We start from the raw sequence: 27,713 nt of genomic DNA on the forward strand, positions 1-27,713 counted from the left end.
GTGTATAAATCATTTAACTTATTGAACATTCACCACCTAAACATCTTTAGTGATTAGCACTATTCCTGAGAAGATCTAATTTCTTCAGCAACAACTGACCTTTCCATAATGGACACAAAAAAGGGTGTACTCTCTAAGATAATTTACAGTACAAGTTGTTAAGTTCTCAAGTCATCTAAAGCCTGACAAAGGCAGGAAAAATGTTTATTTCTCTCCTGGGATTGTTCAAAATCCTAACCTAGCTTTCTCTGTCGGTTGGAAGAGCAGGCAGGTAAATAAAACAGTCAATGCACAACCCAATGGAGGGCTGATAAAGAGACTTCAAGGTGACCTAAATGATGTTTTCAAGAATATGAAGGGGAAATTGATATAGCCAGACTGTTCACCATGGTCAACAGTTCAACATTTGGAAATTGGCCATCAAAAGAGGAGGAAGGTATTTTATGCAAAAGACAATATTTATGAAATAGGTTATCAAGAAAGGCCATTGAAGGAAAAGGTATAAGGTACATCAGTAGGTAACTGTGTACCTTTCTGGGGGAAAAAAACATATTGGCATAATTTGGTTGTATTGAATTCAATTATGATCTTTTTGGATTTAATGACTTTTTCCTGTTCTTGGAAACTCGGGAGGTAAAACAGAGAGGTTAAGTGGTAATTTGGGAGAAAATTAGCAAAGATCATGAAGGGCAATAAAAAGACTTTAAATAGAAATATTAGTAATAAGAGAATAATCAAGGTAGGAGAAGACCCAACAAGAGTTAAAGGAAGGAAGCTCGTTGCAAAGTATGAGATAACAACAGATACACTAAATAAGTAGTCTGCTTCAGTGAAGATTATTATTTAAAGAGTTGGTACTAATAAGCTATTAAATCTTATGCAGCTGTACCGAAGTCTAGCACACAATAGAATTACTGAACAGGGATCTCTGAAAGGTGAGTCATGCTTGATCAACCATGTAGAACTCTTGAGAGGAATAACAGAAGAACATAAAAGGAATGGATGCGATCTATGGAGAGTTTAGAAAAAAATAACATCTGATTTGGTATTACATAAGAAATTTATGGAAAAGCAATGGCACATGAAATGAAAGGGAATGCGGCCAAAAAGATAGAAAGATGGTCGAACGGCAGAAAACAAGCAAAGGTTTTCAAACTGAACATAAAAACATAAATAGGAGCAGGAGTAGATAATTTAGTCTTTCGAGCCTGCTCTACCATTCAGTAAGATCATGGATTGCTTTTATATTTCAACTCCACCTTGCCTCACAATTTTCATATCCCTTTATTCCCTTAGGGTCCAAAAATCTGTTCATCTCAGTCTTGAATATACTTAATGACTAAGCATTCACGGGTCCCTAGGGTAGAGAATTCAAAAGACTCAGAAGCCTTTAAATGAAGAAATTTTCTCCTTGTCTCAGTCCTAAATGGCCAACCCCTTACTCTGAGACTATGGGCTGAACTTTAGTCCCCAAACACTGAGCAAATGTGCATCAGGAGGACCAAATGGGAGACATGTGGGACTGCAATTTCATGCTGACCCTCCGATTCGCACCTCCCAGAGTGGGAAACATGCAGGTCATGACCTTAAAGTGACATCGGGTTCATTTTACCAAATACAGTTTTCCCTTATATTGCCATTTTCATCAAAGCTGGTGAGTTTCTGAAGGCTGTGGGAACTTCGCCAGGTAAATCAGTTCTTGAACCTTGGGGAAAGCCTACTGTGGAGTTAGGAACCTTTTGACAGGAAAAGCTTAAAAGCTTTTGCCAACTTCAACTGTCAATTAGATGCTGTTCGAAAAGTACATTATTATTGAAGTGATTGGTCATAGGGCTCTATCCTTAAAAGGCAAGAGACCATTTAATTGACTGGTACTATGTAAGAGTTCAGATGTATTAGAGTACCTTCTCCAGTGGATAAAGCCCCCTTCTGCATTCTATAGTATGGAGAATCAGGTAAGAATGTATGTAGTGGATCTTGTGGTTTGATTTTCACATTGATTTAATGTCCTGGCACCTGCTGAGCCTTTGAAACACTCTTCCAGTACCCACTAGATACAGAATCATTGAGCCATATAATAACCATAGAACCATAGAAAAGTTACAACACAGAAGGAGGCCATTCTGCCCATCTTGTCCATGCCAACCCAAAGACACCCAGGTGCCCTTTCTAATCCCACCTTCCTGCACCCGGCCCATAGCCCTGCAACTTGCAGCACTTAAGGTGCAGATCCAGGTACTTTTTAAAAGAGATCAGAGTTTCTGCCTCTACCACCAACTTGGGCAGCGAATTCCAGACACCCACTACCCTCTGCGTAAAAAAGTTCTTCCTCAAGTCCCCCCTACACCTTCTGCCACTTATCTTGAATCTATGTCCCCTGGTTCTAGAATTCTCCACCAAGGGAAACAATTTTATCCTGTCCACCCCATCTATTCCCCTCATAATTTTGTACACCTCAATCAAGTCACCTCTCAGCCTTCTTTCTTCTAGGGAAAATAACCCCAACCTATCCGATCTCTCCTCGTAGCTACACTTTTCTAACCCTGGCAACATTCTTGTAAACCTCCTCTGCACTCTTTCCACAGCTATTACGTCCTTCCTGTAATGTGGTGACCAGAACTGCACACAATACTCCAGTTGTGGCCTCACCAGTGTTTTATACAATTCTAACATTATATCCTTACTTATATATTCTATACCTCTGCCAATGAAGGAGAGCATTCCATGCCTTCTTTACAACCTTGTCTATTTGAACTGCTGCCTTCAGGGACCTGTGTACTTGTACGCCAAGATCTCTCACTTCATCTACCCCTCTTAGTATATTCCCATTTACTGTGTAATCCCTGTAACTGTTTGACCTCCCTAAATGTATGGCCTCAGACTTCTCTATGTTAAAATCTATCTGCTACTTTACCACCCACTCCACCAACCCATCTATATCATTTTGGATGCGGATGAATAGCACTGGCAAGTCCTTCATATATTCATGAAATAAAAAAAAGCCATTCAAAATTCCCTTTAAAAGAATTTCCATTCTTACAATCTCATAAAACTGTCAATCAAACACAGGCAATGAATGTACCATTGGAAAAAAAATCTATAATCCACTTAACATCACGTAATCCTATCCAAATAAACTAACAGGCATTGAAAAACCACCAAAGAAAGATAAATTTATGACAAGCTCATAAAATTGTCAATGAAAAAAGCCAGAAGTCCCCTTTGCAGCTGTGTAAACAACATCCTGCAGGGCTGAATCCATAGTGAGCCTTGGAGCTCAAGCATTCATAATGAGGGCATTTGTGGACTCCTGTGGGCCACGCAGAACAGGAGTGCTTCCCTGAGCAAAACAAAGTGCCCCACCCAGTCCTGTAATAGCTCTCTCTTGTAGTGCCTGTAATGGCCTCCAACCTTCCTCCCCAGCACTAATTTTATGCAATTGGCTATTCCCTTGGGCCCCCAGCTCCTTCACGCTCAGCTTTGATTTTCAGTCTCATTTGCCGGTCCTGACATTACTCCCAATGGTTTTGGCTGGAGGGCCAACCTGCTTTATTCACTTAAGAACCATGAGTTAAAATAGCCTGGGCCTCATGCTGAGCTCCCCACAGGGATTTCCCTCTCACCCCGCATCCCTGTCTGCCATGAGGTGGCCACCATTAAAGTTGGTCCCACAAAGTTAAGAAGGTTGAGGGGTGACAATAGTATTTGCCTATGAAAGGGTATGTTCAAGATAAATGTGATAAGTAGTTTCCTCTGATAGAAAACATGGCAGCAAGAGGATACAAATATAAGATAATGGAAAAGGAATCGAAGGGGAGTTTGGAAAAAAATCTCTAGACAGAGTACAATTATAATGTGGAATTCTAAACCACAAACTTTTGAAGCATTGATCATCAATTATTTTACAATGGAATAAATTAGCTGCTTGGAAAACAGGCCGACTAAAGGTTATGAGGAATGGGGCGAAGCTAAGCAGTTCACGCGCTGAAAAGAACCAGCAATGACTTAAAAAGCCAAATAGCCTGTTCCTTTGCTGCAACATTCAATGATTAAACTCGTGATTCAGTGACCCTAGAATTTCAGCTCTGTGTACATTACACTGCCCCACGCAGTCAAACTTGCTAAATTCTGCTGGTTAATTGCCCCAGTGATTTGATGGTGGAAGTTACAGCCATTACAATAACTGAACACATTTGAATATACAAACAAAATACAAGAATATTTAAATATCCTTGATGTAGTTATGCTGTCAAAACAAAATACGTTCTTGTTTATTGAAATTTCTATATGGGATCCAATAAGAGCTCATTACAGAGCCTTTAAGTTCTACATGAGGGTTAGCATTCTCACAGGATTCATACCAATACCGCTCAGAGAAAATTTTATGTTTTCAAATAAATTTTGAGGAGGATAATACTTTGGGTTGTATCTCCACTTCTGTCTTGATGGTAATGATCCCTACAGTAATTGCCCTGCAGGGCCTCACCCATTCAATTCATGTCTTAGTGTGTGTGTGTGTGTGTGTGTGTGTGAGTATGATCAACTAATCAATGAGCTGAACATCATAATCTCCTTGCCCAGCAACCACATAGGAGTACTTCCAAAGAAAAGGATCACTGAGCAGCTAATAGCAGAAATCCTTGATATGTGGGATGAATAAGCAAGTACACATGTACTTACCCAGTATCCTTAGCTGATTGACCACTCCATGTAAGCTGAAGAACACCCACAGTGACTGAGTGGTGTCCACATAGACCAGCATCCCTATGTTTATTCCATTAACACGATGATGAAGCTCACCATTTGGCAGAATGGTGAAACTGAAAATATCACCGCTGTTGGGCACTGAAAAACCTCTGTACACTACCCAATATTCCTTACGATCAAGCAGGAAGTCTGGATCCGCTGGGAGCTCATTTGTTCGCAGAGTGCTGGGGTCACATGATGTCACACCAAAGAGCAGAGCACCATAATATGGCAACCCTAAATGCCCCACCTCCACATACAGGGTCTCCCCAGTATGCAAAGGCCGATCAGAGAACACCAGGGTCCTAGTACTCTCCTGCCAGTTTGTGCATGCTCCCATTCTGTCCTGAGAAAGAGTGACATCGGGCCCACGTATATGGTGAAAGTGAAGGTCAGTGTCGAGAAAAGATGGCAGGCCTCGTGAACGAAGCCGTCTGTTGGTACAACAAGGTAAATTATGATTGTCTGCTGCAAGGTTTTGAACTTCACCTAGATTTAGGTTTGTGATTTTTGCCACCACAACACTGTTCTCCAGTTCATTATTATTGAAGTTGGCATTGTCATGACTTGTTTGAGGAAGGCAACTGTTCAGTCGTGCTGTGTTGAGCCGGGCTGAAGTTATGGTTTCTGCAAACATGCTCTCTGCAATAGAAACAGAGGGAAATCATTACTGCTGTTACATCTTTGATCAGAAAACATTTCTTTCCATAGATATTGTGATATCAAAGACATGTGCAATACTCAGAAATATTAAAAAAGGTGAATTTGACCAAACTCCACTAACTCTAATCAGAACTATCAATTAAAACACACATATTTTAACTGTGTGGATCTGTTCCTCTACATTTTGTTTTGTCTGATTAGTTTCCTGTTTCCCCTCACCTTGAATTTAGATATATGCTCGTCAATAACTGGTACCATAGCTCAGAATCTAATCACTGCATGGAAAAGGCTCTTTATGCGTTTTTCCTGTTTTGATGGTATTTTTCCAAATAGAAATTTCTCCTCCCTGTTTCAAAACTAGTGAGTAGGACTTGGAACAGCTGGGAGCCTGTACAAATTTGCAGAACAACAATCAGGCACAGAATGTTGCTGCCTTCTGTGCACCTGCTTGCTCTCACACAGTTATATTATTTGCTAATGAAGGTGAACAATGAAATGGAAAATCAAGGAGTTTATGTTATACATGTTTAGGAAACCAAATATACTATGGAGATCCTTCAACTGATCCTCCCAATACATAATATCGCAAAGCAAGCCCCACCAGCCCCTTCACCAGAATGACAGTTCCAATTCCTACTTGTCATTACTACCCAGCTCTTACAGCAACGGTTAGTGTGGAAGCTCAGAGTACTTTATGGGCAGAATTCTTCAGTCGGCGAGTGGGGGTGGGGCCCACTCGCTGACACGTAGAATGACACACGGTGATGTTGGGTGGGCGTCCCGACGTCACCACGCATCGTTTAGATTTTCAGTTCGGTGGGCGTGCAGCTGAGTCAGCTGCGCACCCGCTGAACTGTTAAAGGTCTATTAAGGCCATTTAAATAGTAATTAATTCAATTAGCTGAGCTGCCCGTCCAACCACAGGGAGCGCTCAGCACTTCAGAGCGAACGTCATGCCAATTAAGGCCCGCCCACATAAAATGGCAGCATGTCCCCGATCGGGGGCGCCGAATGGGTGCGCACGCCCCTGCCCGCTCCTGCACAACCCCCCTGACGGGGGGAAAAATGTAGCCCTGTGTGTGCACTGGATAAAAGTTCATTTGTTAGAAGACATTCAATAACTGACACAGAGAAGAATCTATTAATCAACCTAGTCTAAAATCAAATACAAAGGTTAAAATCTGTGTTCAACACACTATGCCAGAACTAGATCTTCGAGACTGGGAAGAGAAGGGGACAGATATGAAGGAGTACAGACTGGGTTCAAAAATAAAGCAGTAGCATATATGACATGGGCGGTCCTTTGCATTGTTTAGGTTGGAGGGGGAGGGAGAAAGTTGCATGATTTCTGTGTCCTGGATCTTGTTGGACAGTCCTTGGCCAAATCCCCGAAAATCAGCCAACAAAAAAGATGTGTGTTTTTACATTTGGGAAGTTTACTACAAGTGACACTAAACAAGCCATTAATTTGAATGGAAACTCGGCCCTACAACCATTCCAATGATTTTATAAAGTTCCTTGAACTAAACTTTATTCTCACACCCTTGGTTATTAAGGCTTTTCTTTGATTAGTGCTGCAGCCCATGTTACTGAGTTACCATCATTAATAGTCAATTGTTCTGAAAAGGCTTCTTAAGAACAATAATTGAACTACAAGTTTTTATGAGGAAATAGTTATTAGTTTTACCATTACCATAATTTCAGTTGTCTGCGAAAGCTGATCTGACAGGCGTGGGCGGTTGTAAGATTATGGCACTTTTTAGAGTGCTTTTCATAGCTGTACTGAGTAAGAAATCCAAGCTTTGTTGCAGCAACCATACAGAATATATTACAACATGCTTGGTAGAATTGGAATTTGCAGCCTCAGTTGAGCTTCCTGTATCAAGTTATCTGCCCAAATTGAGCTGAATTGATGAAGCTGCCTAAGGAGTACGCCAACAACTTGCTTCATAGGCAGGCTTTTAGTCATTTAGTATACATGGGCCATCACTATTGTTCATATACTGAATGACTTAGACTAAAATGTTATACAAGGCATTTCTAGCAGGGACTAAATCCATTTGGATTAAGCTCAATTCTTCATCTATTTCTGTTAACTAGAAGCATCGGCGGCTAAATTCGATAGCTCCTGAAAACAGGTGAAGGAATCACCATGCACAAACCTGCGTATGTTCAATGTGATGCAGGCAGCATGCCAACTTTGTACTGCCTGCTGATGAACACAATTGCAGTGAGCAGACAGCTGCTGGCCTCAGCAGAGCCCCAAAATGCTGAGAGGCTAGCATGAGTTAAAGCTAGCCTGCACTACTTAAAGCTTGAACCTCATAAATGGGAGCCACACTGGGGATGGATCAGGTGCTGGAAGCCATTCTACAATTGATTCTGAACCGACACAACATGGGACAGAACAGGCTCCAAGGTTTTCAGACTGGAAGCCTTGGTGAAAGTGGTGAAAAGGAAAATAGAGGTCCTGTATCTACAGGGGAAATAGGGTGACCTTCCAGACACACAACCAAAAGTCAGTAAGGAGTGGATTGCCACGTAGGTCAATGTCATGTAGGTCAAAGTCCAGCCCCGAGGATCTGGAAGTAGAGACACAAGAAGTTTGATGACCTCACACAAGTATTCAAGGTCAGAGAATGTATCTTCAAATGTCATATAGTATCAACTGCACCACGAGACTCAGCCACTGCTTAATTCACCACACCCCTATCAATCACCTCCCAACGATCTCTATCAATCAGTACCTGGCATTCATATGCTCCAATGCACCCTCATATAATTAGCACTGCTGCCAATCTCAGACCCACAGTTTGAACATGTTGCTAGTTATTCAACCTCGGCAGCCACATCACCCAAATGGATTGCACAAAACTCGTTGGCACACTTCTCTCTTTCCTGCAGGGCATGGTTGCGTACAACTGGAGGCAGTAGGAGCTAACTGGAGGGAGACAGGCATGCCTGCATAGACTGATGCCCATGGGGGAGAAGGTGCTAGCCATTAACTGAGGCACCCGTTGCTAAGACCATGAACCGCAGAGGTACTGTAGCCATACAGGTTGACCCTGTCCTCATGTCCAACTCTCCTTCTCACATTCTGCCTCTCCGTCATTCTACACATGCTTCTGATTTGTAAGCTGCAGTTGGTGTGAGCATCCAACTACTGCGCTACCCCACCCTTACCCTTGTGCTTTTCTCTTTTCAGATGCCCAAGAAATGCAACCTGGTGTGGCAATGCAAGACACAGTGACAAGAGAGAGTGATGATGCAGATGCACCATCACTTGATTTCATGCTCACAGCCAAAACCTCAGCTATTGATACTGGCTGTAATTTAGAGAATAGTATAGAGGTGAGATCGGCATGTGGTGGGTCAGTGGTCATGAGTCGCCTGCAGTCAGGGCAGGAGGCAAGAATAGCAGAGGTGCCAGATCCCTGGAGGGCAAGGTCACACAGAGGGTCTGCTGCAGAGGATTCAGATGAGTTCTTTGATGGTACAGCCTACAGAAGAATACGGATGGATATACACAGAAAGGCTGAGTTCAATGCCAAGGAGCATGGAGGAGTCCAGCACCAATGTGGCACTGGGCTTTGACCAACATAGATCCCATCCCTTCCAGCATGAAAATGGTGGCCAACTACATTCGCACACCTATGGACCTAAACATGACGCAGTGTCTGATGGCCAGCGTCTCAGCTAGCATTGCAGCAGAAGCAGCTTCCAACAGAAGCTCAAACTAAATTCAAGCCAGGTCAGCTTGCTGCGTTGCAAGCTCAAGCTCTTACCATCACGGCTGCAGGTTCAAGTGTGTACAAGGGCTTGCATGGTTTCACAGCTGTCCGGTAATATGTCCTCCAACAAATTACTAGGATTGCTGAAACACCAGTCCAAGGGAGAGGCAGTGGCTCTATGGACCATGAACCTGCTGTCCTCTCTCAGGGAGGAAGACAACATTCGTCCTCCAATGCCTGCCAACTGTCAGTGCCCCTGCTGCTAATTGTCAGGCAGCCAATCCAGACTTCTGCCCCTGCTGAGATCGTGCACCCAAAGTGAGACCTTCTAAGCTGAGAGCTACTTGGAATTGTCCTCCAAAGATGTCTGCAGTCTCCCCCACTGAAAGTCAGCAGCATTCTATCAGTCACACCGCAAACACTGGGTAACTGCATCGGAGCACTGGGACAGCCGAATGCTCAGAAGTGACTAGTTGACATTTGTAAGCAATGTGCAATGGTTTGGTTTATAAATTTGGCTTGGAAGGTTAATTTGTGCTGGCTTTATTTTTGCATTGTGGCCAAGCAAACTCTATGATGGTCAATAATAGATGGAAGGGAAGGCGTGAGACTGCTGGTGAATGGGGAACTGGGGTACAGTTACTGGTATCACACACGCACATGAATTTTCCACAGACAGCCTGGGCAGAAAGGATTGTCTAGGTTGCCTCCTCCCTCCTTCTTCCCTCTCCTCCTTCTCTTTATGCTTCTTCTCTTGAGTATTTCACCATGTAGCTGGTAGCAAGGGCTGCCCTCATGATGATGAGGCTGTATTGCATGCAGCAGGCTGTGATGAAGCTTGACACCCCCTCTGCCAAGTATGGCAAAGTTTCTCCAGTGTGCTCCAGGCAACAGAAATAATATTTCAGCAAGCTAATGCTCTGCTCTATCACATTTTGTGTGGCAGCATGGCTTTCATTGTATACAAACTACGTGTGTGTGGTTTGTCGTCAGTGATTAGGCCTTGTCACCCAGTAGCCACCCTTTGGTTTGCTGTGGTGGCCCAAATGCAGCTGGTACAGTGGGCTGCTGAAGAATGAAGGCATCATAACCACTGCCAGGATAACAGGCAACGACCTGCATGACTCTTTGCCTATGATCACACGCCTGCTGGATCGAGGGATTGGAATCCCAGTCGCTTGCCATATAGGACAGAGTTGACGTGGAGCTCCTGCAAAGCGCCGCGTGTGTGTAATCAATCAGATCCTGCATCAAGGGAAATGTAAGATAATAAGAAGTAAGAGTAAGAGTAGGTCCTACTGCCCCTCGATCCTGTTCCACTATTCAACAAGGGCATGACTAACCTTCAGCCTCAATTCCACTTTCCTGCTCACTCCTATTCCTTGATTCCCTGAGGAACCAAAAATCTGTCTACCTCAACCATAAATATATTTAACAACTAAACATCCACAGCACTCTGGGGTAGAGAATTACTAAGATTCACAACCTTCTGAGTGAAGAAATTTCTCCTTATCTCAGTCCTACATGAGCATTTCTTAATCCCGAGACTGGTTCTAGACTCTCCTGCTAAGGGAAACAACCTCTCAGCATCTACACTGTCAATCGTTCTCAGAATCTTACATCTTTCCATGAGATCACCTCTCACTTTTCTGAGTGCCGTAGAATATAGGCCCATTCTACTCAACCTCTTCTCATAGATCAACCCTCTCATCCCAGGAATCAATCTAGTGAACTTTCATTGCATCCTCTCTAAAGGAAGTGTGCCTATTCTTCCTTAGGTATGAAAACCAAAACTGTCCAGAGTACTCCAGGTGTGGTCTTAACAAAGCTCTGTATAATTGCAGAAAAACTTCCTTACTCTTGTACTCAAACCCTCTTTCAATAAAGCTCAATGTATGATCCTGTACCTGCATGTTAGCTTTTTGTGTTTCATTTACAAGGACACCCAAATCCCTCTGGACACCAATATTTAATAGATTCTCACACTTTAAAAAGAATTGCTTTTCCATTCCTACCAAAGTAAATAATCTCACATTTTCCCACATTATACTCCATCTGCTACCTTCTTACCCACTCACTTAACCTGGCTTTATCCTTTGTAAACTGCTCATGTCCTCCTCACAGCTTACTTTCTCACCTAGCTTTATTTCATCAGCAAACTTGGATACATTACACTTGGTTCCTTCATCTAAATCATTGATATAAATTGCAAATAGCTGAGGCACCAGCACTTATCCTTCCAGCACCACATTAATCACAACCTGCTGATCTCAAAATGACTAATATATTCTTTTGGCTTCCTGTTCTTTAGGGAAGGAAATCTGTCATCCTTATTTGGTCTGACCTACATGTGACTCCAGACCCACAGCAATATAGTTGACACTTAACTGCTCTCTGAAATGGCTGAGCAGGCCACTCAGTTCAAAGGCAATTAGTGATGGGCAACAAATGCTGGCTTTGGCAATAACACCCAAATGCCATGAAAGAATTTTTAAAAATCGTCTGTCCATGGTAATATTTTAACCTCAATAGCATGAGCCCTTATTTTATGCAACAGCCTTAATGGCCTTTTACAAATTTAAAGTTACCACATCCGCTGGTTCCTGGTATGCTGCTACTTATATCCTCAAAAAAGTACTAATAGATTTGTCAAACATGATTTCCTTTTGATAAACCTATACTGAATCTGTCTAATCATATTATGATTTTTTAAGGGCACTGTTACCCCTTACTAATAGATTCCAGCATTTTACTGAATACTGTTTCCGGGCCAACTGGCCTGTAGTTCCCCATTTTCTCTCCCTATTTTCTTGAATAGTGTTGTTACATTTGCCACCTTCCAATTCACTGGGATCATTCCAGAATCCATGGAATATTGGAAGCTCACAACCTGCAATCCAGCAAAGCCACATGCTTACTCTGCCTGCTTCTCTCTGGACATGCAGTTAACTCAGTGTCTTCCCTTACACAATTATGAACGGCAAACTGCAAAATGTTGCAAATATATCCAGCTCCAGCCTGGCAGGAGTCAAATACATAAAAGTTAATTGTCAGCGTCACAACCACTGAGGTCCTTTCCCTGCTCTGAGGTTTCAGTGTGGCTGTAGCAAGTGGTGGATTTCAGTTAGGACACCTTTACTAAAACATGAACAAATTTTTATTTGCTGAGATTCAGGTAGGGGAAGGGCTCCCTGAACATCCTGGGAGGATATGGCCTCCCAACTAGAGCCCTGTTCCACCTCACTTTCCAGCACCTTGTCCTGCTTTGCGTGCCTTTTGCTCATTCTCCAAGTTATGTTGTATTCCAAGTGGGAATGCCTACTAGTGCACCCGTATGTACGAATATACATACAAACGAACAAATGGATTAGGAGCAGGAGTAGGCCATTTGACCCTTTGAGCATACTCTACCATTTGATAAAATCATGGTGATCTGATTGTGGCCTCTACTTTCCTGTCCACCCTCCTAGACCCTTTGATTCCCTTGTCAGTCAAGAATCTATCTAACTCAGCTTCAAAAATGTTCAATGACACAGCCTCTACTGCTCTCTGGGAAAAGAATTCCACAGACTAATGACACTTTGAGAGAAAAACATTCTCCTCATCTCCATCTTAAGTAGGAGACCCCTTATTTTTAAACTGTATCCCCTTGTTCTAGTCTCCCCCGTAAAGGGAAACATCCTTCCAGCATCCAACTGACAAGTGCCCTCACAATCTTGTATGGTTCAATAAGGTTGCCTCTCATTCTCTAAACTCCAATGGATACAGGTCCAACTTGTCCAACCTTTCCTCATAAGACAACCCCCTTCCATCCAAGGAATCAGTCAAGTGAACTTCCTCTGCACTGCTTCTAATGCAATTATATCCTTTCTAAAATAAGGAGACAAAAACTGCACACTGTCCTCCAGATGTGGTCTCACCAACACTCTGTAGAACTGTAGCAAAACTTCCCTAATTTTATATTCCATTCCCCTTGCAATAAACAACAACATTCCATTTGCCTACCAAATCACTTGCCCATTGGTTATGCGGTTTCATTTTAAAATGGATAGTCATTGATGTATTCAGCTACGAGTGGAAAGTCCCTTCCATTAAAAAATTAAAAAGTCACAAATGCAACAATTAATTGTCAACTTAATTTGTCCCCAAGGAGAGGACATGCTGATGTCCGGACATGCAAATACATTGGGAATGATGTGCTATTTTGATTCCAGATGTTTCCTCCACATCATGAAGTGGGAAAAGGGAGGAACTTTTTCCTGTATTTTCCTCAACTGCAAATCAGTTTTCTTTCCTCTTATTTTGAACAGTGCAAAATATGTACTAGCCATATGGATTTGTTAAGAGTTTTTTTTTGCATTGAATAAAACAACCTTCCCCTCTAACCTCTATTGTGGCAGACCATGTTTTATTTAAGAATCAAATTGCATTATGTTAACAGATAATCTTTGTGACACACGCATTGCCATGCTAGCCACAGTTAGAGGCAGGGCCATCTACAGCATTACCAAACTGCCAACAACCACTGCATTTAAAATAATCTATAGCATTACCAAACTGCCATCAACCACTGCATTTTAAAATGATCTGAGAAGATTCATTAATTCAGTTAAACACAGGTCTTCTGACATTTCAACAGAGGCAGGCAGCGCCTGCTTATTTCAACTGTAGGTCCTGTTTCTCACATGGCAACGAATAGTGAATAGAATGGAATGTGAGCAGCATTGAGTGGTTCTTGTGGGATACAAGACAGTCTGCAGCTTCTGAATCTAATCACTGATCAGGCCTGAATGAATGCTTTTGGGGAGTTTACCAGGTTAAGGATACTATGATTAAAGCACAAAGATTACAGGCTGTAGTAGCCAATTAACCATCTATCTGGCTTCGTGCATTTTATCTTCATTTTTCCCACATTTTGTTATGTAACTACTCATCCAGAATATCCTTCAATCAAACTAGGGATTCCAACCACAAATCAGCGATCTACATGTGTTTCTACTCTGTATTTGCCAGTGATTTGCTTATGTATAGAGGCATTATCTGTATTCACTTTGTTATCCCATAGAGGTTAATTAGTTCTTAATTTATGTAACAGAGAGGATTTACCTACTGGTCTAATATCCTGTGGCAAATAAGGGTAGTAGTCACATGAAATTGGAACCATATCTAAACTGTACACTTAAAAATAGGAACAATTTAAAATGAAACAGACTCTTCTTGAAACGTTGTTACAAGAGTGGTGTTTCATGAAGTGATCTTAGAGGATGTTCCAATATCCAAAATGACCCCTAGTTTCCAGGCATATCATTCTTATGGTTATGACTGTTGGCATACTACTCTTGGAATTTAAGTACTGAAATCATTTCATCTATAGTTTGCAACATGTACATAGGTTTAAAAGGGGTTCTGCACTGAGCTGTAAAGTGTCTGGTGTGGGGTTGGCAGTCCAGTGAGTAGGTGCCCATTTAGATGCTTATGTTCTCTAAAATTCCAACTACAGGTGAGAAGGTGAAATCAAGCAAGTTTTTTAGGGTGAAGAAAAACTAGCTACTGCAGTTAAGCTTTTCTAATACATAACCTTTCACATCTTTCATAAAATGTCGCAAAATAATTACTATTTGTTGCTAGCTAACAAAGTATATTTTCAGACAGCAATTATAAAAGTGATGTCAGTTGCTGTGTTATCTGATTAAACTTGACATATGTTTTATGCTTGGCAATAAATACTTTGGCAATTTATTTGAATGTGAAATCAATATTTTGAGAAATGCTTAGTTCTTTTGATGTATTCCTTCACTATAAATTGAATTCAGATTGAGTTTAGCATAAAGAGTGCCTTCATTGTATAGCAACCTTCAGCAATAGCCCCAGCTGCTGTTTTTTTTGGCAGGCCCCACCCCTTCCATCATTGTACCTCACACATTATCCATTAAGCAAATTTTCTGGGTGAAAACTGATAAATTTAGAATATCCATGAAAAGGAGAGTGATTTCTGATTGAAAGCATGCAGATTTCAGCAGCAGCATTCTAGTTGTGGCAGTAGAATTCTGAATGACAACTTACTCCACAGAAATGTCATTAGCTAGCATACAAATTGGGACTATGCTGTTAAGTGACCTTCAATCATCAATCTAAACAAGCTTGCTTAAATGTAAGGGCACAGTGACCAGAAGGCAATGTTGGTTGACAATCTGCCCTTTGAATCTGGTCCACCTCAGCTTTGAAGAGGTATAGACACATGGGGCAAAATTTTCAGCTCGGCAGGCAGGTGCGCACCCAACCTGCTTGAGCATAAAATGATATTTCGGTCAGCGGGCGCACGCCAGAGTTGGCAGGGCGCCCGCCGACAATTAAAAGGCCTGTTAAGCCCATTAACAAGGTTAGTAACTTAAATTTTTCACTGCCCATCCAAGCTTACGGTTGGTGGGCAGGCAAAAACGCCAAACGGCCTTTGCACTTTTTAGGAAACCTCATCCACGGGCAGCATGAAGTTTCCTAAAGCAAATAAAAGTAAAATAGAAGTTTAAAATTTAATTAATAACATGTCCCTGCTCATGTGACAGAGGGGACATGTTTTATTATATTTTTCAATTTTTTTTTTTGAAAATTCTTCATCTCCCTGAGACAGCTCTGTGCCTCAGGGACATTTGCAAGTGAGCACTCGTGTGCATGCCTGAAGTTCATGTTCACCCTGCACGCCCTCCTCCCCTCGCCCACAGAGGCAGCGCTGAGTGCTGCCACTCGCATTTTACACTGGGCGGGCCTTAACTGGCCCGCCAGCGTGAAATCGTCTTCCGGCATTGATAGCGAGCGGCAGTCGGCTTCCTGATCACCCCCGCCCACCCAGCTGAGCCCACCCGACAAGGGTTAAATTCTGCCCATGGACACATGCCAAACATTAGGATTTCATCCATTTGCCAATTTAACGGTTCACAAGAAGAGTCAGCTTTTTCACTGGGGTTAAAGATACCAGCATCAACAATTCAGACTTCTTGGAGAGTGGGACTGAGGCATGGATACTTCAATATGTCGCTCCAATGACACAGCCAAAAAGAAGCAACCTGGAGCAACAGTGACAACAAAGGCCTGTTCTGGAGCTGTCCAGTCCTGGAAAACCAGGCAAAGGACGCAATTTCCAGAGTATCTTGGCTCCAGAGTACCCATCACAAGAACATCTGATTGTGGCTTCAACTCCACCTCTCTCACCTGCCAGCCATAACCCTTTACTCTCTTATCAATCAAAAATCTATCTAACTCAGCCTTGAATATATTCATTGACCAGCCTCCATTCTCTCTGGGGAAGAGAATTCCACAGACTAATGACCCTCTGCAAGAAAAAAAATTCTCCTCATCTGAGTCTTAGATGGGAGACCTCTAAATTTTAAACTGTGTCTCCTAGTTTCCACTCTTCCACAAGGGAAAACATCCTCTCAGCATCCACCCTGTCAAGTTTCCCTCAGGATCCTATATGTTTCAATAACATCACTTCTCATTCTTATAAACTCTAATGGATATAACCGCAACCTGCTCAGCTTTCCTCATAAGCTAACCCTTTCATTCCAGGAATCAGCCGAGGGGACCTTCTGTGAACAGCTTCCACTGCCCCCAAACAGTCAGAGAGAAATAGAAGAGCAGTAGGCAAATTTTCAGTGAAGTGTAAAAATAATAGGGCAGTAATAGTGGGGGATTTCAACTTCCCCAACATTAACTGGGTTAGTCATAGTGTGATAGGTTTAGAGGGAGCGGAATTCTTAAAATGCATCCAGGAGAGCTTTTTAAGCCAGTACGGAGAAGGTCCTGCAAGAGAGAGGGGCAGTCCTGGACTTAATTTTAGGGAATGAAGCCGGGCAAGTGGTCGAGGTATCAGTGGGGGAGCGTTTTGCAGATAGTGATCATAACTCCGTTAGATTCAAAGTTGTTATGGAAAAGGACAAGCATGGGCCAGAAATCAGAGTTCTAAGTTGGGGGAAGGCTGATTTTAATAAGATCAGATATGATTTGGCCAGAGTGAACTGGGAGCAGCTACTTTTAGATAAATCTGCGTCAGAGCAGTGGGACTCATTCAAGAAGGAAATAGGGAGAGTACAAGGCCAACATATTCCAGTAAAGATAAAGGGTGGGACCAACAAATCCAGGGAACCCTGGATGTTGAGGGATAAACAGGATTGGATAAAGAGAAAAAGAGAGGCTTATGGCAGAAACTAAGGGCTCAAAACAGCAGAAGCCGTAGAGGAGTATAGAATGTGTAGGGGGGAATGTAAAAAGGAAATTAGGAGAGCAATATAGGGGCATGAAATGACATTGGCAGGTAAAATAAAGGAAAATCCAAAGTTATTTTTCAAGTACGTTAAGAGTGAGAGGATAACTGGGGAAAGAGTAGGGCCCATTAAGGACTGTAATGGTAATTTGTGTGTGGAGCCAGAAGACGTAGGTAGGGTTCTAAATGAATACTTTGTGTCAGCGTTCACAAGTGAGAGGGACGACGTGGGTATGGAAATCAGGCAGAAGGACTGTGATATAATTGAAGAAATTAGCATAGAAAGGGAGGAGGTTCTAAGTGGCTTGGCAGGCTTAAAATTGATAAATCTCCAGGCCCGGATGAAATGTATCCCAGGCTGTTGAGTGAGGCAAGGGAGGAGATAGCAGGGGCATTGGTAATAATTTTCAATACCTCTTTGGCCACAGGAGAGGTACCAGAGGACTGGAGGGCAGCCAGTGTGGTACCGTTATTCAAGAAGGGAGGAAGGGATAAACCAGGGAACTACAGGCCAGTCAGTCTAACCTCAGTGGTGAGGAAACTGTTGGAAGCAATTCTGAGGCACGGAATTAATCTACACTTGGAGAGGCAGGGATTAATCAAGGACAGTCAGCATGGTTTTGTTAAGGTGAGGTCTGTCTGACCAATTTGATTGAATTTTTCGAAGAGGTGACCAGGTGTGTAGATAAGGGCACTGCATTTGACGTAGTCTACTTGGACTTCAGCAAGGCTTTTGATAAGGTCCCGCATAGGAGACTGACAATGAAGGTAAGAGCCCATGGGATCGAAGGCAATTTGGCAAATTGGATCCAGAATTGGCTAAGTGGCAGGAAGCAGAGGGTGATGGTCGAGGGTTGTTTTTGTGGCTGGATGCCTGTATCCAGTGGGGTTCCACAGGGATTGGTGTTGGGTTCCTTGCTGTTTGTGGTATATATAAACGATTTAGATTTGAATGTAGGAGGGTTGTTCAGTAAGTTCGCGGATGACACGAAAATTGGTGGAGTGGTAAATAGCAAGGAGGATAGCCTTAGATTACAGGAGAATATAGACAGGCTGGTCAGATGTGCTGATCAGTGGCAAATGGAATTTAATCCGGATAAGTGTGAGGTGATGCACTTGGACAGGACAAACAAGGTACGGGAATACACGATGAATGGTAGGACCCTGGGAAGTACCAAGGATCACAGGGACCTTGGTGTGCATGTCCACCAGTCCCTTAAGGTAGCGGGACAGGTAGATAAGGTGGCTAAGAAAGCATATGGGATACTTGCCTTTATTAGCCGAGGCATAGACTATAACAGCAGGGAGGGGTTATGCTGGAACTGTATAAAACGCTGGTTAGGCCACAGCTAGAGTATTGTGGGCAGTTCTGGATTCTGCATTATAGGAAGGATGTGATTGCACGAGAGAGAGTGCAGAGGAGATTTACCAGGATGTTGGCTGGGCTGGAGAGTTTTAGTTATGAGGAGAGAGATTGGATAGACTGGGGTTATTTTCCCTGGAGCAGAGGAGGGGGGACATGATTGAGGTGTATAAAATTACGAGGGGCATAGATAGGGTAGACAGGAAGGAACTTTTCCCCTTGGTGGAGGGATCAATAACCAGGGGGGCATAGATTTAAGGTAAGGGGCAGAAGGTTTAGAGGGGATGTGAGGAAGAATTTTTTCACCCAGAGGGCGGTGGGAATCTGGAACTCACTGCCTGAAGGGGTGGTAGAGGCAGATACCCTCAAAACATTTAAGAAGTATTTGGATGTGCACTTGCGATGCCATGGCATACAAGGCTATGGGCCTAGTGCTGGAAAACGGGATTAGAATAGTTAGGCACTTGTTTGACTGACGCAGACTCGATGGGCCGAAGGGCCTTTTTCTGTGCTGTAGACCTCTATGACTCTATGCAATTATATCCTTTCTTAAGTAAGGAGACCAAAACTGTACACAGTACTCCAGATGTGGTGTCACCAATGCCCCGTACAAGTGTAGCAACACTTACCTACTTTAATACTCACTTCCCCTTGCAAATAAATGACAACATTCCATTTGCCTACCTAATCGCTCGTTGTACTTGCATACTAACTATTTGTGATTCATGTACCAAGACACCCAGATCCCTCTACACCTCAGAGTTCTGCAGACTCTCTCAATTTAAATAATAACTGTTTTTCTATTCTTCCTGCCAAAGTGGACACGTTCTCATTTTCCCACATTATATTCCACCTGCCAAATTTTTGCCCACTCATGTAACCTGTCTAAACCCCTTTGTAGACTCTTTATGTTCTCATGACAAATTACTTCCCTACCTATCTTTGTGTCATCAGCAAATTTAGTTATCATACATTCGGTCCCTTCATCTGAGTTTTTAAAATAGATTGTAAATAGTTGAGACCCCAGCACTGAGCCTTGTAACACTCCATGAGTAACAGGATGCCAATTCGAAAATTTAACCGTGCTCTCTGCTTCCTGTTAGCTAACCAATTCTCTATCCATGCTAACATGTTACCATCTGCACCATGAGCTCTTAATTTGTGAAGTAAGCTTTGACATGGCACCTTATCGAATGCCTCTCGGAAATCTAAATACACCACATCCTCAGATTTCCGCTTTAACCACCTTGCTTGTTACTTCCTCAAAGAGCTCTAATAAATAAGTCAAACATGATTTCCCTTTCACAAAACCATGTCGACTCTGCCTGATTGTATTATGATTTTCTAAATGTCCTGTTATTGCCTCCTTATTAATGGTTTCTTGCATTTTGCTAATGCAGATGTTAGTCTAGGTGGCCTATAGTTTTCTGCTTTCCGCCCCCCTCCTTTCTTGAATAGAAGTGTCACATTTGCAATTTTCCAATCCGTTGGGTCTGTTCCAGTATCGAGGAATTTTGGAAGGTCACAATCAATGCACCTAACCTTTCTGCCAACTCCGGAATGATGCCACTACCAAACACATCTTCCCTTCACCCCCCCCCACCCCGGCTGCTTTCCACAGGGATCATTCCCTCCGGGACACCCTGGTCCACTCCCCCATCACCCCCTACACCTCAACCCCCTCCCACGGCACCTTCCCATGCAACCGCAGAAGGTGCAACACCTGCCCCTTTACTTCCCCCCTCCTCACTGTCCAAGGGCCCAAACACCCCTTTCAAGTGAAGCTGCGCTTCACTTGCACTTCCCTCAATTTAGTCTACTGCATTCACTGCTCCCAATGTGGTCTCCTCAACATTGTGGAGACCAAATGCAGACTGGGTGACCGCTTTGTGGAACATCTTCGGTCTGTCCGCAAGCATGACCCAGACCTCCCTGTCGCTTGCCATTTCAACACACCACCCTGCTCTCATGCCCACATGTCCGTCCTTGGCCTGCTGCATTGTTCCAGGGAAGCTCAACGCAAACTGGAGGAACAGCACCTCATCTTCCGACTAGGTACTTTACGGTCTTCCGGACTTAATATTGAGTTCATCAATTTCAGATCATGAACTCTCTCCTCTATCCCCACCCCCTTTCCGATCCCCCTCTTTTCCAATAATTTATAATTTTTTTACAACTATATATTTTTCTTTTCCTTCCTATTTTTAAATTTATTTCGATCTATTGTTTCATCTCTACCCTTTAGCCCATTTGGATCCCTTCCCCTCACCCCACCTGTACTAGGGCCATCTGCCACTAGCTTGTTTCCCTTAATGTCCCCATTAGCACATCCTTTAGATAATATCACCACCGTCAACACCCCTTTGTCCTTTTGTCTATGACATCTTTGGCAGTCTCTTCTTGGCCTCCACCTATCACTGGCCCCCTATCGAGCTCTCTTGTCCCACCCCCTTCTACCAGCTTATATTTCATCTCATTTCTATATGTCTTAGTTCTGATGAAGGGTCATATGGACTCGAAACGTCAACTGCATCCCTCTCCGCAGATGCTGTCAGACCTGCTGACTTTCTCCGGGTATTTTTGTTTTTGTTCATGTCTGTAGCCACTTCTTTTAAGACCCTAGGATGTAGGCCATCAGGTTCAGGGGCAGGGACGGATTTACAATAAAACACACCGTGTTGTGGTACGGGGCCCCCAAACAACAGAGGGGCCCCAAATTGATGAGTGAATGCTGAACTGTTGGAAGTGCCGCCATTTAGCTGAGACATTAAACTGTCTACTCGGCTGTGTACAAAATATCTCCTGGCAGTTTCCCCCCTCTGAAGACACTAAAACAAATCATTACGCATTTTTCAAGCTTGATGTGGTTAGAGCAAAGGGGAGGGAGGGGAAGAGTGGGATGGGGGAAGGAGGATTCGGGGTAAGCAGCCGCTGCGTGCTTCAGGCAATGTGGATGGATGGCTGAGATCTGAGAGACGGGAGACACTCTCTAGTGATGTCTGTGTAATAATGCCATCTCTTGCGGCTTTTAGAATTACCCTTCTGTGCTTGCTTGGTTATAATGTGCGGGCTGCATTCGCCAAAGCGCTGCAGGTTTCAGTCGTGTAGGGGGAGTACAATGAATACAACAGGGTTCCAGGGAGAGGGATGGTGACACAGTTCCAGCTTTCAGAGGCATTGCTGGGCGGTTAGTTTTCAACAGAGGTTATAAAATGAGAGGGGCGGGGGAGAGAGAGAAACGACCTGGATGCACAGCACATTCATTTTACTGCATAATAACCCCTCTCATTGTAGGCAGTACAGCAGCAGGGAAAAAAAGCCTGAATATTGCAAAAACTGACTGGTGATATGAGTTGAACTGGACAATGACTGGGGGAGGACAACGGGGGGACGGTGCAAGAGGCAGTGGGGATTCCATTCCATTCAGAGGGAGCTGGGCGTAAAAGGGAGTGAGTGGTTTTGATATTTTCTTGAAGTTTCAGGCCTTTTTGACATATGTTAATGGGGGTTCAGACTGGCACTGTTTGCTGTAAGAGCAGGGGACTTTTCCCTGCTGTCCAGCTATCCATCCCCCAGTGTCACAAAAGCAGGTTATCTGATATGGTTCATGTGTTGTTTGTGGGAGCTTCCTATGTGCAACAGTGACTGCAACTCAACAGTACTTTATTGGCTGTACTGTCATTGTTCAAGACCACCAGATGTCTCAAAGCATTATTACATTTCAGTCTTTCTTTTAAAAACTCCAGCATAAAGATGGGGAGAGAGATCGAAAGAGTCACAGGTTAAATTGACCTGGAGAGTGCTAGTCAGGAAACTACATGATGACCCCCGCCTCCTGCCCACTCCGCCTAATGTACTTCGACAATTCTATTACCTACTTCATATATTGGTGCATTTTAAAGGGAAATAAATAAGCTGTGAGGTGAGGTCGGTTATAAATTAATTATTTTATAAGATTGAGCTTAACCATGGACTTTAATTTCTATCCTGAATATTTACCCGATTCAAAACATCTTACGTTACCGATAATCATCAGATGGTTTAGATTATAGTAATCATTGCTGTGACTTCTTTCAATCTGAGAAATTGGCAACAAATTGAACAAGCTGAAGAGTCAATACCAAGATAAAACAAACAGTGCGGAATCAGCGATGCCAGAAGGATCATCACCTTTGTTTCTCTCTCCACAGAAGCTGCTTCATCTGCTGAGTATTTGCAGCATTTATGTTGATACTTGAGACATTTAACCTAGATAGATCGGTTCTCAATCTACAGAAATTGGTCCCTTAAAATTAAATGATTTTATTTCTCAAGATTGCACTGTGTCCTGTTCCACAGCCAGTCGAAAGCTCATGGCCAGGATCTTTAGGTCGGCGAGTGGGGGGGTGGGGCCCGCTCGCCGACGTGTAAAATGACGCCAGATGATGTCGAGCGGAACTTCCAATGTCACTCCGCGTCATTTCAATTTTCAGGTCGGCAGGGGTGCAGCTGAATCAGTTGTGCACCCGCCGACCTGTCAACGGCCAATTGAGGCCATTTAAAAAGCAATTGTTATAATTAATGGATCTGCCCGTCCAACCTTAACCCTGGCGGGCTTCAGAAAAAGCATGAAACCTCATCCACGGGCGGGATGAGGTTTCATGAGGGTTTTAAAAAATTTAATAAAGGCTAGATTTAAAATGATGGACATGTCCCAACTCACGTGACAGTGTCACATGAGGGGACATGGCAGGGAAATTTTGTTTGTGCACCTTTACGATTTTTAAATTTGGTGCCGATCTCCCTGAGGCAGCACTTAGCCTCAGGAGATGAGTGCACTCACGCTGGGCGGGCTTTAATTGGCCTGTCCATGTAAAATGGCGACACGCCCCCCAATTGGGGGCGCCGATCGGAGGCGCGCCTGCACATGCCCCCTCCTGCACTTCCCCCCCACAACGGGGGGAAAATTCTTATACATGTTTTTCAAAACTTGAGCTGCTCAACAGAAGTCCCTCTAGGTTTGGCTTGACTCACAACCTCAGTATTACACATGCCTCAATCCTGCCATTAATGTACCATGTGCTAACCGATTGTGCCACAGGAGCAAAGCAATGCTCATTTGCATACATGTTTTAAGTTGTATCTTCTCATTAGAGGCACTAAAGTTTTCGATTGAGTGGTGAGAACTAAAGTGCACAGAAGTAGTTATGTGACTGTGAAAAGCCGGTGAAATAGCCGGTGCCCCATAGTTTTAGGCTGTGTTCGGGGTGGCGGATTGGGAGGGGTGGGGTGGGGAGGGCCCAAAAATGAAGCTGAGCACAGGGCCCCACTAACTGTAAGCCCGCTCCTGTCCAGGGGGCTTGTCTGTCTTTAGTTCTAATAGTTTTCCCAATGCTTTTTTCCCTAGTGCTTGTCATTGTTTTAAGCTCCTCCCTCCCTTTTATCTTGATTTTCAAGTATTTTTGTGTTTCTACAGTGAAGACAGCCAAATGCCCGGATTTTCAGAGTCGTAGAGACTCCGTGCCTTATCCAGAATGACACAGGGACCCTGGATCCAGAAATCCTGTCCCCATTTCCGACAGGAATTTTGCCAGCGGTGGGGAGGGTGTAAAGGGGGCAAGATGTGATTCACACATGGGGGAAAAGTCAGGATGGCGGGTGGCTTGGAGGGGAACTTCCAGGCGGTGGTGTTCCCATCTATCTGCTGCCCTTGTTCTTCCAAATGGTAGTGGTCGTGGGTTTGGAAGGTGCTGTCTAAGGAGCCTTGGTGAGTACCTGCAGTGCATCTTGTAGGTGGTATAAACTGCTGCTACCTTGCATCGGTGGTGGAGGAAGTGAATGTTTGTGGATGGGGTGCCAATCAAGCTTGCTGCTTTAAACTGGATGGTGTCAAGCTTCCAGAGTGTTGTTGAAGCCGCACTCATCCAGGCAAGTGGGGAGTATTCCATCACACTCCTGACTTGTGCCTTGTATATGGTGGACAGGCTTTGGGGAGTCAGGAGGTGAGTTACTCGCCGCAGGATTCCTAGCCTCTGACCTGCTCTTGTAGCCACAGTATTTATATGGCTAAAAATAAAATGTCTAGTTTGATGCCTATGAGATGGGACACAATATGATCTCGCAGATCTTTACACTGCCTCTGGACAAACGCTTAACCTGAAGCCTCAAATTTTGACCAGTTGTTACTGACATTTTTTTCCCAAAATCATGTCTAATCAAAAGGTTACTGAAGGTTGCATTATCATTGGCAAATGATCTTTTGACTCTATAAAAAGAAACAGCCAAAGATTAAACTGATCTTACTGATTGGAAATAGAGATTATCGGCTATTTCACAAAAATTACCAAGTCATTCTAACACTGATATGGCATACTTGCAAGCAAACTGCATCAATATTTCCTTCTTCATTTTCCAGATTGTTGGTCATGCCTTATAAATTACAAAGCTTCATCTCAGCAGTGACAAATGAGGGTGGGCTCAAATAATAGGCAACCTAGATTTGTTAGGGTATGAGTATTTTAACAATTATCCCAGATAACTCAAACTGGCTCTTCAATAGAATTAGTGGAGATTTTATTTTTACCACTGGAATACTTACCAAGCATTTGGACCTCCTGTGTAATTCCATAAATGTCAATCAACGCCCATAGTGGTCCTGAAACATTAATGCCACACTGGAAAAGAACAGGGTCTTCATCGTTCACATTGTAAAATACTCGTCCATGTCTGTCCACCCAGAAAGCAAGGACATTGTCCTTCAGAGCGAATCTTTCAGGTAATGCTTTGGCCCAGTAGCCAGGCCTGGTTACCAAGTCAGGGCATGCATACTTTGGGATGTCTGCAGAGCTCATCAGTGAGGGATCATGACTTGTAAAACCAAACCGTAAAGCACCGCTCCACCCATGAAGTACCACTGATAACCGTAATCGCACTTTTTCATAAAGGTGAACTGGACGGTTGCTGAAGGTTACACCATTACAGAAACTGTTTTTCCGGGTAGCTTTTTTGAAATGCGAGTCGAGACGGACATTTTTGCCTTTGGCCTGCGAATGAAACCTAGGAGGCTCAGCGATGTTTGGATGTGCTCTCCGTTCATGACTGCTAGGTGGAACTGTGTAATACTGTCGAGCAGATCCAGAGCGGGCCTGGTGAGTTGTATCTGTAACGTTAAAATGAAATGGTATTAGAAAAGCTGTCTGATTTTACTTCAGTGTAATTAATCTATTCCTTCATGCAACTAAATTGTTTATCAATAATAACTTCTATAAAACTGAACATTGTAATTTGTTTGACATTAGAGTTAATGCATTTGACATATGTTTCATTATTGCTTGGTGCGTTTTGTTTCCAACTCCTTTTTCCCATTTTATTCCAACTCCACAATACCTTCACAAATCCTCACGCAGCAGAATTGCAGGATGAAGAATTGCAGGATGAACTATGCCACTAGTCCCTCAATGAATAGCAGCGCTATTCTGCAACTGCCCTGCATGTACTATAATTCAAGCTTGAAGATGTTGGTAATATCAGTTTCCATTAAAAAAATAACCATTCCTCCTTTAAGCTGGTCTAGTGGCGAGGCTAAAAAATGGTGAGCTTGGCCAATACAGGCAGTGAGCTCCTCTGAATATTTAATAGCTCAGCACTCGAGCTCACAACCTCTTGATTACTAGTCAAACACCAGATCTTCAGGCTCATGTTACTGGATAGCACTGTTTAGAAAGAACTACTCTCTTTATCGAGTATCTCATGCAGACTGTTCTTGTCTCAGAAGGAAGAGATTTCTATTTATTGTGACTACTGCAGTGGCCAAGTTAACAATATAAACAAATTAAACCTGCATTTAGAATTGCCATGGCATCAACCCCTTGAACAGCTTGGGTGCTTGAACATTAAATTTTTTCATTAAGAAAAGTTTATCTCTACTGAAAAGGTGGTAACCATTTTTTACTTGATTAACAGTCACAGTGAAAATCATATCTAATCATTTATTTATGTTCTTTCTGTATTATACATCGGGATACTTTGCAAAACTATATGATGGTAGAATGATTTCAGGTATTCTGTAACAAGATTGGAAATGCTCACAAAGCACATTGCCCAAACCTGGTTTGATCAGAATAGGAAACAAGCTCCATTTTGTTTACACATTCACGTACTTCCTGTCTTGTTTTTTAAGTGGGGCTGTTTACAGGTGTATTTTTAGAAACATTAAAATACAAAGTATAAGAATCTTTTCAAAATAGGCTTCTGTTATAGCTTCCTCATTGCCGATTGATCACTATGCCCCGGAAGTTCTACCATCCTTGTTACTGGCCCTTTACTACTGGCATCCAGAGCCAGTGATATAATCAGAGGTAAAAACAAAAAACTACTGCGGATGCTGGAAATCCAAAACAAAAACAGAATTACCTGGAAAAACTCAGCAGGTCTGGCAGCATCGGCGGAGAAGAAAAGAGTTGACGTTTCGAGTCCTCGTGACCCTTCGGCAGAACTGTTCACTCAGTTCTGCCGAAGGGTCACGAGGACTCGAAACGTCAACTCTTTTCTTCTCCGCCGATGCTGCCAGACCTGCTGAGTTTTTCCAGGTAATTCTGTTTTTGTTTTTGATATAATCAGAGGGATGGGTTTCATTGTGATTTCACTGCTGGTTGGGTGATTTTGAACATATCACAGACGACAGAAAAAGAGAGCTTCAGCATTAAAATAAAACTAGAAATCAACCCGTGGAGACGGACACCAGCTAAGAAAATTGAATAGAATGGCTGACCCTAATTGAGCAGACTTTAGCATCTTCTTCCGAATTAACTTGTATGATCAGTGTTTGTTTAGGTGACCTGCTCACAAAAAGAACTGATTTCTAAGATGTAGGAAGACAGAGCCAGGCACATGTAAAACAACAAACATATCAGCCTTCACAGAAATATCTTATCATTTTCAATCTCCCTTCTTCTAACCTCCACTTGTGTATGTT

General features: G+C 43.1%; 1 protein-coding gene across 3 annotated transcripts in view; it reads right to left on the reverse strand.

Moving 5' to 3' along the window:
• The window catches only part of neurl1b (neuralized E3 ubiquitin protein ligase 1B), a 71,179-nt gene that overhangs the window by 19,480 nt on the left and 23,986 nt on the right, over nt 1-27,713 (reverse strand). For 2 of the 3 annotated variants that reach the window (XM_078550694.1, XM_078550697.1), the window contains exons 2-3: nt 25,338-25,898; nt 4,681-5,388 (exon numbers count right to left, since the gene is read on the reverse strand). In XM_078550694.1, coding sequence (XP_078406820.1) covers nt 4,681-5,388; nt 25,338-25,898 — 1,269 coding nt within the window. The remainder of the gene's footprint in view (nt 1-4,680; nt 5,389-25,337; nt 25,899-27,713) is intronic. The other variant, XM_078550698.1, reaches the window with a different exon arrangement.

Source organism: Cetorhinus maximus, chromosome 10 (assembly GCF_964194155.1).
Source record: "Cetorhinus maximus chromosome 10, sCetMax3.hap1.1, whole genome shotgun sequence".
Classification (NCBI taxonomy): domain Eukaryota; kingdom Metazoa; phylum Chordata; class Chondrichthyes; order Lamniformes; family Cetorhinidae; genus Cetorhinus; species Cetorhinus maximus.